Below are 15559 nucleotides of genomic sequence, written 5' to 3' on the forward strand. Positions count from 1 at the left end.
TTGGTCTGCGCATCCTCGCTTGCGCCCGAAGCCTGCCTTTTTCCCTAGCGACCTCTCACCCTCCGTTGAGGTCGCTCTTCCTCCGCCGTCCTTTCTCCATTTTCTCCTGCCTCCGTCCACGAGTCTCTCACAGACACAGATTTGGCCCTTCTAGACTCTTGCTACTCAGAAAGTGGTCCGCAGACCAGCAGCATTAGCATCCCCAGATGCCAGCATTTTTGCATCACTAATCTCGAGCCTCACTGCAGACGCATGAATCAGGACAGGCATTTTACCTAGATCCCCATGAGATCCCAATATACGTCCAAATTTAAGAAGTGCTCCCTGGAGTGTTCACTTTGGACACACCTTGTTTGAATTGTTGCCTCCCCCACCCTGTTCCAGCACTTTTTGGTTTATATAAAGTACTTACTATACCCATTATTTCTTGGAATCATCGCTGAAAAAGTTGAAACAGCAAGATCCCCATTTTATAGGTAGGTAAACTGAGGCCCACAGAGCGAGAGGGAAACTAGAACCTAGATCTTTTGGGCTGGATTCACCTACACTTTCGGAGAGTGTATTCAGCAGAAGCTGCTGGTGCCCTTGTATAACGTGCCCTCTTCAAAACTAGGCAACTGGTTTACTGTTTCCCCACAGCAAGCAAGCATAAGCCTGGGCAGGCCCAGACCATGTCTGATAGCCACGCTGAATCCTTGCCTTTTCCAAGAATGGCTGCTTGCAATTCACTTCCAGCTGTTTACCCAGCCATTCATTCATTCACGCCAAGCACTTACCACGTACCAGGTCCCACAGTTCTTTGCTAATGACGGTCTGGGAGTGGTAACACGTTCAAACTGCTGAGCTTTTTTTCACTAGAAAATATGGCCACAATTCCTTTTATGCTAGTATTGCTGAGCCAGCATTCTAACTTGCTTTAAAATTTTATTTTATGGCATAAACAAAGAAAATAATCATGGAGGCAGAAAAGCATAGAAGTTCCAATTGCTGGCCCAGAAGTCAGACTGTGTGGGGTGGTGATCAGTAACCTCCATGATGCAGTGGGGATTAGGTAAGATGATAGAGGTGAGGACCAATAGGGTTCAATGCTATAAATGGCACGAAAAATGTGCCTATCTTTATGAAATACAAATATGCAAAAGAAACTCGTGATCCCAACCTTTTTTGGCCGGGGGTAGAGGGGAGACAGGGTATTGCTGTGGAAAGTGAGAAGTGTTGTGTGACCCAGAGGGCAAGTGTTTGCTACTGCGGATCAGCTTTAAACATGTTTATCTTTGATACATAATCCAGGTATAATTCATGGAAACCTTTAGCTTCACTAGGTCTCCCAATATACTAGTTGTTGCAAGAAACAGATCAGATTTATTGCTTGAAAAAGGTAAGATGAACTATAATTTCTTTAAAAATCAAAACCAAGAGACTTCTTCCTCCCCAAAAAACATAGCTTTGCAGAGGATAAAATTCTAAAATAAAATTTAAAAATCCAATCAATTGAAAATCTGTTAAAGAGTAGTCTTTAAAAAATAAAAACCAAGAAAAAAAAAAAAACCTTGTTCTTAAAAATTGAAATGTCTTTCTTGTCTTCCTGTTTGCCAGGAAAGATATGGCCAGTTTAAAATGGACAAATGGACCAACATTTAGCAAAAAAAGCAAGCACTGGACTTCTGGTTTTGGTGTTGATTCTCTGCTTTGGGAATCCAAGCTGTTATCTATTACTTTCTTTTTTGTTCTGTTGATTTTAATTAATACAATGAACAGTGATGGTGCACATAGAAGGCAAATTAAAACCAGGTCATTCTTCTGGTAAATTGGTCTGATAAAACTATGTGGGTTTTTGTTTTGGGTTTTTCTTGTTTTTTGTTTTTTGCAGAGAATGTTGGACGGTAGTGTTGGAGGAGGGTTTGCAACCACAGCCTAAAATGAGGCTTGCAGGTAAAGTGCAGATTTCAGTTACCTACCCATGATCAAGGATCTGGGGTCCATGGACTCAAAGGGGGCCACAGATGGGCTTCAGGTGTGTTGTGAGGATCCAATGAGAGTGCTGGAATAATGTGTGACAGATATATGGATTTTTCTAGGGGGAATACCCATAACCTTCATGGGTCACTTAAAGTCTGCATGCCACCCCAGGGCCTTAGAACCTACTCCAATTTCCAATTCCCAAAGACTTGGCCGCTTACTTCCATGAGGTTATTTCCCATCCATTTAAATTGCCTTTTGGGATTTTCTTATTCTTTTTGTTTTCTTGAAAAATTGGAGGCCTGTTCTCACCCTCAGCACATATTCCCCACTTTGTTACATCCCTGGTTTTATGTAGACCCTCTGCTCCCCAGTGATGTGAATCCACAAAAAATATTGTGGTTTTCTCTTTTGTACACATTTTCCAAGGAAGAACTTTTCCTGAACATTCTGAGACCAGTTCCTGAACAAGAGTTGGCTATTCAAACAAGAACTTAGAGATAAACCTGAGTTTAATTTCATTTGCATTTTAAAAAGAAAGATAGCACCTTTATTTTCTCTTCTCATCAAAGCCATTTCTCTAAGACAACTTTTTTCTGTTATAAAGTTTACCCAACGCCCCACCCCCCACCAAATCAGTGCTACATCTTAATATCTGACTAGTAACGACAGATCGCCCATGCTTCTAACTGTCTAGTAATGTATGTGATTTCTTTTCATTCTTGATTGTTTATGAAATAAAAGTTGTGATCTTGGCAGTTCCTCAAAAAGTTCAACATAGAGTTGCCATATGACCCAGCTATTCCAATCTCAGTTATATACCCCAGACAACTGAAAATATATGATCACACAGAAATTTGTACACAAATGTTCATATTATTCATAATAGCCAAAAAGTGGAAGCAAGCCAAATGTCTATCAACCAGATGAACAGATAAACAAAATATGGCATAGATATTCAATGGAATATTATACAGCCATTAAAAGGGAATGATGTACTGATACATGCTACAACATGGATGAACCTTGAAAACATTGTGTTAAGTGAAAGACTGGTCACAAAGGACCACATATTGTATGATTCCATTTATATGAAATGTCCAGAATAGGCAAATCCATAGGCAGAAATCCAAAGACAGAAAGTAAAATAGTGGTTGCTAGAAGACAGGAGGAAGGAGAATTGGTAGTGACTATAGAGATGGAGGTTCTTTTTGGAATCATGGAAATGTTTGGGAATTAGATAGTGGTGATGTTTGCACAACATTGTGAATATACCAAAAAAAACAAAAAAACCACTGATTATATACTTTAAGTGGTTAAAATGGTGAATTTCAAGTTTTAAAAAGCTGTGATCTTTGAGATGATGAAAGAAAGATAAAGATGGTATCAGAATATTCTTGTGCTATTCTGGGAATATAAAATTTGGGGTGCATTCAGGTGGGATCTTCTGAATGCTCTAGGACCTAGTTTTTAAACTCTCCAAACATAAAGCTCTCCTATGCAGTCTACAATCTACAAACCCAGGGTTGCAGGATTCCCAGGCCCCTTGCCTTAATGCCCCTCTGCCCACCAGGAGACTGTGGCCCACAGTTGGGAGCCTTTGCTCTGGAATGATAATGTCAGTAAGCTGATATTTCCCCCTGGATATAAGATGTGTTGTGTGACCATATGGTAGTGTTATTTTTATTTTAAATATATAAAAACAGGTGAAGCAATTGTACCAATTCATTTTTATCCCTATGAATCCACCCAAAACAATGTCATCTTCTCAGGTCACAATGCCAAGCATCCATCATACATTTACGTAGGCAAATAACCAAGACAACTGCTGAAACAATGGAATCTTCTTGATTTTACTGATTAGAGTTGAGCTGCCAAAGGTACTGGGTTTTCATATACAGTAACAGCCGACTTGTTTGTGATCAGAATTCCAGTGACATCCACCTTCTGAAACATTTGTGAACCCAGGGGGATGTGGGGAAGAAGCAGCAGGCTCAGAGCCTCCTGAAAACAATGGCCAAAAAGCCCATGCATCTGTCCTCAGAAGCAAAGCCCACCTGACATATATGTAACACTGGGTTTCCTGGCTTCCTCAAGAAAAATTCAGTTTTGCCCTGGAGGTTTCCATCAGAGAGCAGGAAGCGAAAAGCAGAAGACTCAGAAAGCAGGTTAGAAGAGGAGGGATTGGCAAGAGGTGACAACCCCAGACACAGATATCTCCGCCGTATTGTACAGGAACACATTTTGTATCGTGTACACGACATAAAGAACGGTTAAAGCTGTTTTAAAAGTACAGCCAGGGGCCGTGAAGTATGAGGGGGGAAAAGTTCCCAAATACCACAGTTGCCCCAGGCAGCTTCACCAATAGAGCAGACAGCAGTGCAAACCACCCATGAGAAGAGCGTTAGTCCGTGAAAGGCAAGCCAAGCCCCACACATTTTGAAAGCTCCTGATGACATCACTGCACCACACCAAGGTACAAAAGGGGCTGACGTTTGCAATGATGACCATGACTCATCAAGAAAAGGTTAAATACTCTCCAGTGTACTCTGTCTACTAAGGCAGGGAAGAGCGTAATATATTTTAGAAAGATTTCCCTCAAAAAAATATTAAAAGATTAAAGATTCAGCACTTAAAGGGTTAATCCTCTGTTATCTGAAGATCTGCTAACATCACCTCATTTTACAACAATGCGAGTAAATGAGGCATTACTTTTTTTTTTTATAATCATTAGTATCAAATTGTTGGCACCATTCAGTTTTAAGGATAGGGACAGGAGAGCAAACTATACAACATAAAAATACAGTTCCGATACAAATATACGAGATCAGTTCTACTTGACAAGTGGTCGTAAGAAATGGATGGACACTTCACACACAAGGAAGTACAGCTAGTAAATCGTCACACGGGAAAGTGCTCAGCCTTGCTAGCAATTAATGAAATAAAACAACCTTTCAAGTACAACTATACGCACTCATTAAACTAGCAAAAATAAATAAAAATGGCACAACCCAATACTGTCAGAACTACTGGTGAATGGAAATGCTTACACATTGCTGGTGGCATCATATACTGTAGAGGGGATTCAAGCATTCAGAGGGGACGGTGGGGTTGAACTTAGTGACCTTTAAGGTCCTTCCAACCCAGAGACTGGATCTTTCTAGAAAGCAATCTGGCAATATGAAACAAGAGCTATAAAATACTTCATGCTCTTTAACCTTGTAATCTCTCTTTGGAGATATTCCCAAGGGAAGAATCCAAAGGAAGGAACATTTTTTTTTTTTTTTACAAAGACATTCATAGCAGCACTATTTATAAGTGTGAAAAATTGGATATAACTCAAATATCTAAAAGTGGCAAGAAATGAGGTTAACCATGTTACATGGATATAAAGAAACTGAAATTGGTGAGAGCAAGGTCAGTGTTGAAAAGAGGAGATATGTGTTAGATGTAGGAAGTAACCAGAGTGTGTACACACTGATCATGTTGGTGTAAAAATGTGTGCATATTCATTGAGAAAGATTTGGAAACAATTTAGAGGGCTAGTTTGTGGTTGGGGGGGGTTCTTTTATTCCTGCAAAGTTGTTCAAGTGCATAATAAAAATTTAAAAACACATTTCTTGAAACTATATAAAAAGAGAGCAAAATTTCTTCTGGTCAAGGTTCTATCAACAGGACATGAGTTGATCAACTTTAGAAATAATTTTTCCTTTATGGAACACCCAAATGAATCCAGATATCAAATCACTTAACCTTGTAAGGAGTTTTAGACAATTTAAACTATAATTTCCTACTTTGGGTTCAATAACAAATTCTGTGTATCCCAAATGATTACCGTATCCCACAAATTCACAAGTTAAATTATATTTCAGATTAAGCTGAAGTACCTTCAGTCCTGGTAATTGCAACTTTCTTTTTTTAGTTCACCTACTGGTGTCTGAATAAAAATGAATGTTAAAGACTTCATAAGATCTGTGTATTTACCAGTGTAAGTGAAAACCCAGCAGTAAAGAATTATTCTCTCATTAAAAATGATACTTTAGCAAACAGTCAAAGCTTGGTGCAAGTGTCAATCATACAAAATCACACAGTTGAGATTTATAGCAAAGGATTCCGTGCCATGTTAACCCCTGTGGCTGTTAATTATATACACACAGGTGCTTCTGAGAAGGAATCCTGGTTTTCTATCTTTCTTCTCCTAGGCTTACCAAATCCTGTCTCAGCTACACTGAGTAGTAGATAAACGCTAATACTCAGGAGACGTAAAGCAACTTCTCCAATAAAAGTCAAGCCAGAAGCTGGCTTCGACTAACCACGGAGACCTGGGCAAACAGAGCACACGTTTGTATGTTGTGCTAGAGTGAGCACACAAAGCCCGAGGAAAGAAAACGGACAGAAGGCACCACGCCATCCTCCAGGCAACAAGGGGAGAGCTTCACAGTTCGGTCATCAACAGTCTTTTCATCATCTTCTCTCTCTCCAGTTCCTGCCGGAGCGTCTCTGCGCTGAAAAAGAGCAGGTGACAAAAACAGTGAGATAAACGCTCAAAAGTCATAGGAATAGCCCCAGATTCTTTCTCAGTCTCAGTCCCTGACTTTCTCTTTCAGGCCCCATAAAGACCCCCTACACCTGCTAGCATTGCAAGGGCGTGGGATTGGCTGCCTATAGGTTTCTCCCACCAGACCGAGGGCTTCTCAAGTCTCCGCCCCCCAGAGGACTGACTATTCCACGTGCCACCCAGAGGACTGACTATTCCACGAGCCACTCGTCTCTGAACCCAGGAGCCTAGTACAGGGTCAGGCACATAGCAACCTCTCAGGAAAGGCCTTTTGAATGAATGAAAATGTGCAGGGGTTAGATTTCTTTAAATCATGTTTTAAACTGGTTTCATGAGTACTTCCTACCAGAGTTCCCTCTTATGTTTTAATAAATACAATTGAATGAAGAAAAACTGGCTCCTTTAAGAGCTTGCTTCTGACTTCTTGGCCCTCAGGCTCAGTTGTCTATGTGTGGAATTCATCTCCACTGTTTAGACACACACACACACACACACACCACAGGAAGTACATGTCTTGAAAGGCACAACCAAATTTTTAATAATTTCATTCAGGGGAGAAATCAGAGTTTCTACTATGGCCAAGAAGGCTTTACCCAATCTGGCCCCAACCTTCAACTTCATGGGCCTCCCCTCCTGTCATTCATTTCTCTCTGGCCACACCATACCCTTCCTTAACCACATCAGGCTCGCTCCACCTTGGAAGCCTTAGCACCAGCTGTTCCTTCTGGCTTCTGTATTCTTCCCCCAAATCCACAGCTGGCTCCCTCACCACCTTCAGTTCTCTTCTTAAACACCACCATGGCAAAGCCATCCCTGCATGCCCTGTTGCCTTTCATGGTTTTATTTTCTCCCTAGTACTTGTCACCATCACACACACACACACACACACACATTTAACGTCTGTCTCCCCTCCCCCAACAATAAATTGTAAACTCCATTAAGGGAGCACCTTCATCTGTTTTCTTCACTATACATCCCTACCACCTAGAATACTATCCAGCCGGTGAAGACATTTCAATAAATACTTAGAGAATAAATGAATGAAAGAATGCATAAGAGGCTTATAGATGTCACAAACACAACGTACCTAGAGCCTGTGCCCTGGTTTCCCTGTCACCAGAGATACCTGTTGGTACCTGCTGATCTGACTCACCTGGCTGCCAGAGAAACAGGCTTCCGTGTGGTGTAGATGGTCTGCACTGTGGAGACGGTCTCTGTCAAAGGCCTCAGGGTCGTGGCTGGAATCAGCGGGGAAGACTGGCCAGGACAGCACTGTAATTTACTGTCTCTAAAGTCTGCCTGGAGAGGAAACAGAAAAGAGGAAATCAATCTCAATTTGGGTTCCATTTTCACACTGTCAGCCGCTCCCTAAGCCTTACCACACAGTCTCTGTTATTTTTTAATAAGAGTCAATCAATTGTGATTTATTAAACGACTTTACTTAGTGCCAAGCACTATGCTAAGCACTTTACATATATTACCTCTTGACAATCTTTAAGGTAGAGATCATATTTCATCACGTTAGACACCATCATTTGTAAGATGCACCATTTTTGCATGTGCCACAGAGAAAGAAAAAAGTGGCCATTCAAACTTTGTCATGCCCACTACTATAATAAACATTCTGATTTCAGAGATGTTAAAAGGTAGAAAAATCTTAGAACTGGTTTTATGGAAAAGGAAAGTGAGGCTCAGAGAGGTTAAGCAATCTTCCCAAGGTCACACAGTTAGCGTCAAGAACCAGGATTTAGAACCAGGCTGACTTCATAATTGGTATTTTTCACCATTATAGCAGTGGTTCCCAAAGTATGGTCCTGGGACTAGCTGTACCAGTATCATCTTGAAACTTGGTGAAAATGCAGATTCTCAGGCCCCACACAAACGTTTGGGAACCAGACTGTCTGGGGATGAAGCCCAGCAATCTGTTTTTATAAGACCTCCAGATGATTCTCATACACAGTAAGGTGTGAGAAGTACTGGTCTAGAGCACACTGCCTCATTTGGAGATGACAACTTGTTTTCATTACAAAGCAAGATATGCTTATTACTTTACATCGAAAACTCAGAAGATATATAAAAGTAAGTAAATGAAGAAATTCCATAATCCCTTCCTATCACTGTCAGTGTATTTCCTTGTAGCATTTTTTTCTATGCATACTTTTTGTTTGTTTTATATCCTTTCAATAGGACCGGCTATATATTTTATAACTTGGTATTTCATGCTAGTTCCTGGCCCTAAACCCAGAGACATTTTTCACATTTCGTTCTAAATAAGAGGCTTTGATCATCAAATGAGCGATATATTCCTGGTGATTAGAAGATGAGCTGTCTCTCCTAGGGAAACACAGAAAACCACAAAAATATCAGGTCTAGTTGTAGTTCTGTAAGGGTATGTCTGGCTTGAGCAATGGGGAGAAGCTTATCTCCGAGAGGTCCTGAAAGACCACTGCTGAGAAATACAGGCCCCTGTTTGTTTTACAACTGCCTCCCGAGACAGAACTGACCTGGCCTGGGCTGGCGCGATGCCAAAGAACTGATGACGAGAACTGGAGCATCGTATAGTTGCTAGTGTGTGATGGTTGCCATGGGGAGCTTTCACAAATGCTGGGCTGTAGCCACCCCTTGTGTATTTCACCAGATAATCCTGGCTTACTGCTTTCCAGGCACATAGTAGGATTACACTTCCCCACCCAGCTCTAAAGCTAGGCATGGCCATGTCTTCCTTTGGCCAAGGAAATGTGGGCTGAGGTGCCATGTTTTATTTCCACTGGAAGATTGAAGTGCTAGTATGTGATCTGGCCACCTCTTTCTTCCCCCCTCTGCCGCTGTGACTTGCAATGCTCCAGATGACAGCTGCTCCATTAGCCTGGGTCCCAGAAACAGGGCAACATAGAGCAGAGGGCTCAGCCCACCCAGGACAGGCAGCAAGAGCAGGAAATTCAATGTGTCATTTGAAAACATGACTTAGTCCATCCTTCCTGACACAGGAGCCGGGGTTAAAGGTTTTGTTGCTTCAGTGAAGTGGGTGGAGGTTGGGCTTTTGATGCCAATTTTGATTCTTTCCAGAAAAAGTGGGAAATTGACACTTACATACAAAGATAATAGTGGTTATAAGTACCGAGGCCTTAGCATGAATCAAGGCAGTGGCACCAGACTTTACTAATAATCATTGTATTTTCCACTGCTGTGCATTCAAAGTAGGAAAAAAAAGAGCCAGCTTCACTTAAGAATGACCTTAGGGAGCAGTGAGGCTGGAACACAAGGCAGAAACTGGTCTTGGGATCAAATAAAGAGCTCTGGTTGTTGAAACCAGGCCCAAGGTCAATGCTGGATCAACTGCCAGAGTAACTGTGTGGAGTCCCCCGGAGCTGTTGAACTGCCCTGTGACTGCGGGCAGGACAGGTCCGGAGGCGGGTGGGGAGGCCATCCCTGCAGCAAGGGCAAGTGTCTTGACCTTGGTGGGGAGGAGAAGAGACCATGACACACAGGGCTGAGAAAATTAGGAGGCTAAAGTCTGAATTTGGCTTCTGTTACCATCCAGCTGTCAGTAACTCCCTAATTATAATCTCCAGTCTAGTCCTCTCTCCGGATACAGACTTAGATATCCAACTGCCCACTCACTGTTTCCAAGGCATTTCTAACACATCACGGCTAAAGGCAAACTCATTGTCCCTTCCATTCCAGTCTTCCCTAAGGTCTCCTTATCTCAGTGAATGGACCCACTCTGTCCACATTCTGCAAGTCAGAAACCTGGGAGCCATTTTTGACCCTCCCTCTTCCTCATTCAACCCAATTCCTTACCAGTCTCTTAAGCATCTCTCCGATCTGTGCACTCCTCCCCACCTCCACCATCAGCACCACTCTGGGTCAAGCTCTCTGCTCTCTCTCCCTTCTGCTGTCCTAGATTTCTAGACTAGTGCCCTGAGTCCACGCTGCCGGAACCCAGCTCGTCTCCCACTGCCATCACAGGGATCATTTCCAAATGCAGCTGCCCTGTCACTGCCCTGCTCAGAGTCCCTCAAAGGCTTCCCATTGCTCTCAGGATACAGATCAGAGTCCCTGCTTTGGCACACAAAGCCAAGCATGGTTTTGCCCTACAGGGTTTGTCCCTGTCTTCCTCCCTTCCCTTCTCCCATGCCCTACACACTTGCTCTCTGCATTCTAGGCCCACTGGCCTTCATTTCCATCCCCTAAATGTGGGTTGACCCCTCTGCCCCAGGACTCTGGTTCATGCTGTTCCCTCTGCCTGCTTCAGCTGCCTTTAAGCCACTCTTGCCCCGTTCTTAAAAGTCTCAGCGTGCTTTCTGACACTGGTTTCCTGCTCCATCTCGGCCCCCAGCTTTTCAGGAAGGGCTTCCCTGGGTGTCTCACAGCACTGCCAAGGCTGGGCAGCAGGCCAGAGTGCCCATCGTGGCCAGCGGAGGAAGTGGAGTTGGAGCTTCCAGCTGAGGAGCTGTGCCCAGCCAAACTGCAGGGGCCGGATGAATGGCGGGGTAGTAGCACTTAACAGGCTGGCCCAGCCCCTGTGTCTCTGCCCTCTGGTTCTTAAAAGGCAGGTTCTGAAGGCAGATCATGATCCTAGAGTGGACTGTTCTAGGAACTTGAACAATCCAAAGCCTCTGCATGGACTGCTGGACACCTTCCCACCTCTGTCTATCCTCTGAAACTTGAATCAGCCACTGCTGATTCCTTTGCTCTCCATGTGGCTGAAGCCACTCCAGGTAGTGACCATCCTCCAGCTCGCGAGACTGCACTTCAAGCTACCCCTAGGCCACCTCACAGCCCACCTCGCAGATCCTCCAGACTGGCCAGAAATCTTCCTTTGGAAGGAGTGTCAGGGACCACTTGATTCTAGGAATTGCAAACTCTGATCCCTGGGAGGAGGAGAGGGTGAGGTTCGGAAAGAGGAGGGAGCCTGAACTCTCTACTTCTGCTCCATACAGCAGCTCATTGGATAGCGAGCTTCTGCAGAAGCTTTTATTTAAGGAAAAAAGTTGAGCAGCTGAAAAGAAGCCTGAAAAGCATTGAACTCTCTCATTTTGCAGATGAGGAAACTACAACATTTCAATGTTTAAAAACATTTCAACAGTTTGCAGAGAATTTAAAAAAGCTGCTCAGTGACAGAGTGGTGGGAACATGAAGCTGGTTGTCATGACTACCTGCTCTTGCTAATTACACCACCCTGCCTCTCCAGCCTTGAGAAACACCAATCGTGACATTTGTGGGATGGTCTGTGGTCGGTAAAGTACTTTCAAGTTCTTGGTCCCGTTTGATCCTTGCCTCAACTGGATATGAGAAGGATATTTTTATTACTATTTCCACTTTAAGTAAGAGGAGACTGGTGCTCAGAGCGGTAAAGTAACTTAATCTTAAATCACACCATTATCAAGATGGACATCCAACCCAGAAGAATTGAAAACAGGGACTCAGATAAATACATGTACATGCATGTTCATAGCAGCCTTATTCTCTAGAGCCAAAAGGTGCAAACAACCCAAATATCCATCAATGAATGAAGGGAGCAACAAACTGCGGTGTGTACATACAACAGAATATTATTTGGCCATAAAAAGAAAATTAAGTATTGAGATACATCCTGCACGAGCCTTACAAACATGCTGAGAAGAGAAACCAGATACAACAGGTCACATATATATGATTCCAGTTATAAGGAATATGTCCAAACGAGATGAATCCAAAGAGACAGAATACAGACTGGTGGTTGCCAGGGGCCAGAAGGAAAGGGGCAGTGGGGAGTGACTGCTTGATGGCTATGGGGTTTCCTTTGGGAGTGATGAAAAGGTTTTAGGACTAGATAGAGGTGGTAGTTGCATGACACTGAATGTACTCAGTGTCACTGAATTGTCTATAGTGGTTAATTTCACATTACATGAAGCTCACCTCAATAAAACGAAATAACGAGAAGAGGCAGACCACAAACCCCAGCTCCCTCCCAACCTTACAGAGTTCACAGTGATCCAAAGAAGCTGTTGGCATTGCTGACTGGCAATCCACAGAAAAGCACGCCACATGGAAACAATGTCTTAAAACCCAGATCCGTTTTCCGGATCTACTTACGGTAAACTGCGGCCCTGTGATGAAAGGATCAGGAAAGGGGGTCACTGTATCAGCCGGGAATGTCTTTATCTTCAAAAAAGAGACAGAGAAGAGCATTACTTTCAGGGTAGAAAGCAAAGTTACGACACCTTTGGCAGCACACTTTTAAATGTGAAGTGAAGGGCTCAGGGCACACACGCTGAGCCTTCACTGCTTGTTAAGGAAATGCAGCAGGTGTCCCTAGGAGCGTTGCCCAGCAGTTCTGTCGTCGCGCTGTAGGGCCAGGACTCTGCAGGGATGACAGGCTGGAGTCTTGTGTTTGCAGGGCACCCACACTTGCCTCGCCCTGACTGTGACCAGGAGGGATAATGAGGCAGGTAAGGGCTCCCTGGGGGCCGGCTGATGGCTTCTCTGCAGCTGTGAGGAATGGAGAGGGCACATCTGGGAACACAGTCTAGCTGAGCAGACAGAGTACCAGGACACCTGGACGAATCAGGCCAGGAGGATTCCCTGTCTGTTCACTTTAGTTGTTGGACTCCCTGTAAACTCTGGGCAATGGAGGGAAACCTCAGGGACACCCATGTAAGCATGGGAGAATCCCGCCACCGTGGCCTTGGGAACAGAAGGCATGGTGATCGGAACTGCCCAGTGCTGGGGTCTGAAAGGGAGGCTGCCCTGGCATGATCAGGTAGAGCTAACGGGCCAAAATGAGCCTTTGCTTCCATTTCTTTCTCTTGGATCATTTCATCTTTGGCCTCCTAGAGGCCTTGGGGGAGGGGTGTGTGTCTTTAAGCTGGCCTAGACAACTGTAAGGTAGGCTTGAGCAGGAACACATCAGACCAGGCCCACATCTGCTGAAGGTTTCTGAATGAGCTGAGTAGGTCCCAACTCAAAAGATCTAGGAACGACAATGACCTTGCAGTGTGCACTGAGATGCCCAGCCCAAGCCTGTTCCCCTTCCCCAAACTCCCTTCAGTCTCTTTAAACATCTCAAAATTCCCAGGGACTCAGGGGCCGACTCAGATTGCTGGTAGTGACTGTCTGAAGCACAGCAAGAGAAGGACCGAGAGGAAGCCTTTCTCCTCGCAGGGCCTCACGGTTCAACACGATGTTCTGAAACCAACCATAAAGTGAAAATAACATACAGATAAGACTCAGACCATCATGAAGTAAAAGGGGAAAATAGGTTTGTTATGGCTACTGAAGAAATGTGAATGTTGGCAACATCAAAGGATTATTTTATACCTGCTCTAAAGAAGAAAAAGATACTCCAGCAGTTACAATCTGGGTTGCTCGGCTGTGGCAAAGCACATTAGCTCTTCTGGGGGTGCCACACTTTAGGAAGGGAGCAAAGCCAAAGCCACAGTATTGAACCCAGCAGGGTCTGGCCTGAGAAAATAAAATCCCCGACACACAAGATGTATGTGTCCCCTCGAAGAGTGACAAACTGGAAACAAAGCACGCACCCTGCAGAAAAGAGTTTGTTAGGGAGACGGTGGACCATTCACTTGATGGACTATACAGAATGTGGTAACGAGAACCAGCTAGAAACAATACAACAGTAAGTGCAAAGAGGAAAACAGGAGATGAGATGGACACTGTGATTTAACTATGCAAAATTATGAACAAACGCGAATAAACATTAGAAGGAAACATGCAAAAATGAAAAACAGGCTGTGCTAGGTTGGGATTGTGGGTGATTCAAGTCATTATGTAATACTCATATTACCATCTTGACAAATGGCAGGAAAAGACAAGTTTAGAAAAAGTTTATGTTTTCCATAGAAATGCTACTAAGATTTTTCTCTCCCGGCAAAGCATCTATGCTCATCACACAGCTCTAGGAGAACAAACTCTTTACGGTTTTTGAGACCTAGAGACGAAGGGGCAGGACCACAGCCGTGGGTCCCAGTTTGACCAGGGTTGGCTGGACTCCAAACCCTGCATCCATCCCAGAGAGAGAGCACCTGTGGGCCGGGCTCCTCCGGAGGTCTGGCGCTCGTGCACACCCGGGGGGATGCTGCCTGCTGGCTCCTGCCCGCCTCACCTCTCCTGGCCAGGCCCCTCTCCCTGCCAGGGTACCTACCAGCCTCGTTTTGATTGGAGGGTGCATGCAAACTCCAGTGGTCTCTTCCTTCATGGGGAGAGAGAGTGGAGGAGAGCAGCGAGAGTGGGCACAGTGGGGGGCGCTGGCGGGCTCTGCCTGCTCACGAGGAGAGGGGGGAAGGGGAGGAGGAGGTGGTGAGAGACGGGGAGGAGGAAGAGGAGATAAGGGAGGGGGAAGAAGAGAGAGACAGCACAGTGCAAGACGGATCTGTCAACTCCAGACTGCTCTCAAGCCAGCCTCACCCGCAGCCTCCTTCCAGCCTCTGGCCAACTGGCTTCCGGTCCCTCCCGCTTCCCTCCTCTCTCCACCTTCTCTCCTCCTTTCTGGCCCTGATTTGTCTTCTCCACTATCTGAGCAGAACCGCACATCTCCCGGGGCTGGCAGGTAGGGGCTATCTGCTGTGCCTCCTGCACAGGACTGGCAGGAGCCTCCGGGAGTGCTGTTGAGGATTCTGAAGCATCGGCCAGGCCAAGCCAGAAAGAGCTCAGTTAAAACAGGGATGCTGGCCACTGGTGATAGGAGCCAGGGCCACACCCTTGGGCCTGGTGACCTCCTGCACTCCGTTAAGAAGGGGCCCGCGTTTATGGTGGATAGGTGAGTAGATGTCCAACAGAGAGCTCCAAGAAAGAGGTACATCAGCGAGCAGGGGCACCGCTTAAGATTTAACCTGTCATGACCCTTAATCTGTGTTCAGAAAACACACTGGCTTTGACCTCACCTCCCACACTTGTGGGCCCAGGCCTTGGTGTCTCCTATTGGCACTGGTGGGAACAGAGTGGGGGGGTCCTTGCTTGCCGCTTAGCCGGAGGGCTTTCCCTCTCATTGTGAGAAAATGCCATGTCACTTGGGACACTGGATTCCCCTACCCCAGCCCTAAA

General features: G+C 44.9%; 1 protein-coding gene across 3 annotated transcripts in view; it reads right to left on the bottom strand.

The window, feature by feature from the left end:
* Positions 1-6310: 6310 nt before the first annotated feature.
* EPB41L4B (erythrocyte membrane protein band 4.1 like 4B) overlaps positions 6311-15559 on the bottom strand; it is a 121733-nt gene continuing 112484 nt past the window's right edge. For 2 of the 3 annotated variants that reach the window (XM_064490384.1, XM_064490383.1), the window contains exons 23-26: positions 14661-14777; positions 12596-12664; positions 7671-7816; positions 6311-6464 (exon numbers count right to left, since the gene is read on the bottom strand). In XM_064490384.1, the coding sequence (XP_064346454.1) occupies positions 6395-6464; positions 7671-7816; positions 12596-12664; positions 14661-14777 (402 nt within the window). In that variant the 3' untranslated portion in view covers positions 6311-6394. The remainder of the gene's footprint in view (positions 6465-7670; positions 7817-12595; positions 12665-14660; positions 14778-15559) is intronic. The other variant, XM_064490385.1, reaches the window with a different exon arrangement.

The sequence above is a fragment of the Camelus dromedarius genome, chromosome 10, assembly GCF_036321535.1.
Source record: "Camelus dromedarius isolate mCamDro1 chromosome 10, mCamDro1.pat, whole genome shotgun sequence".
Taxonomy (NCBI): Eukaryota; Metazoa; Chordata; class Mammalia; order Artiodactyla; family Camelidae; genus Camelus; species Camelus dromedarius.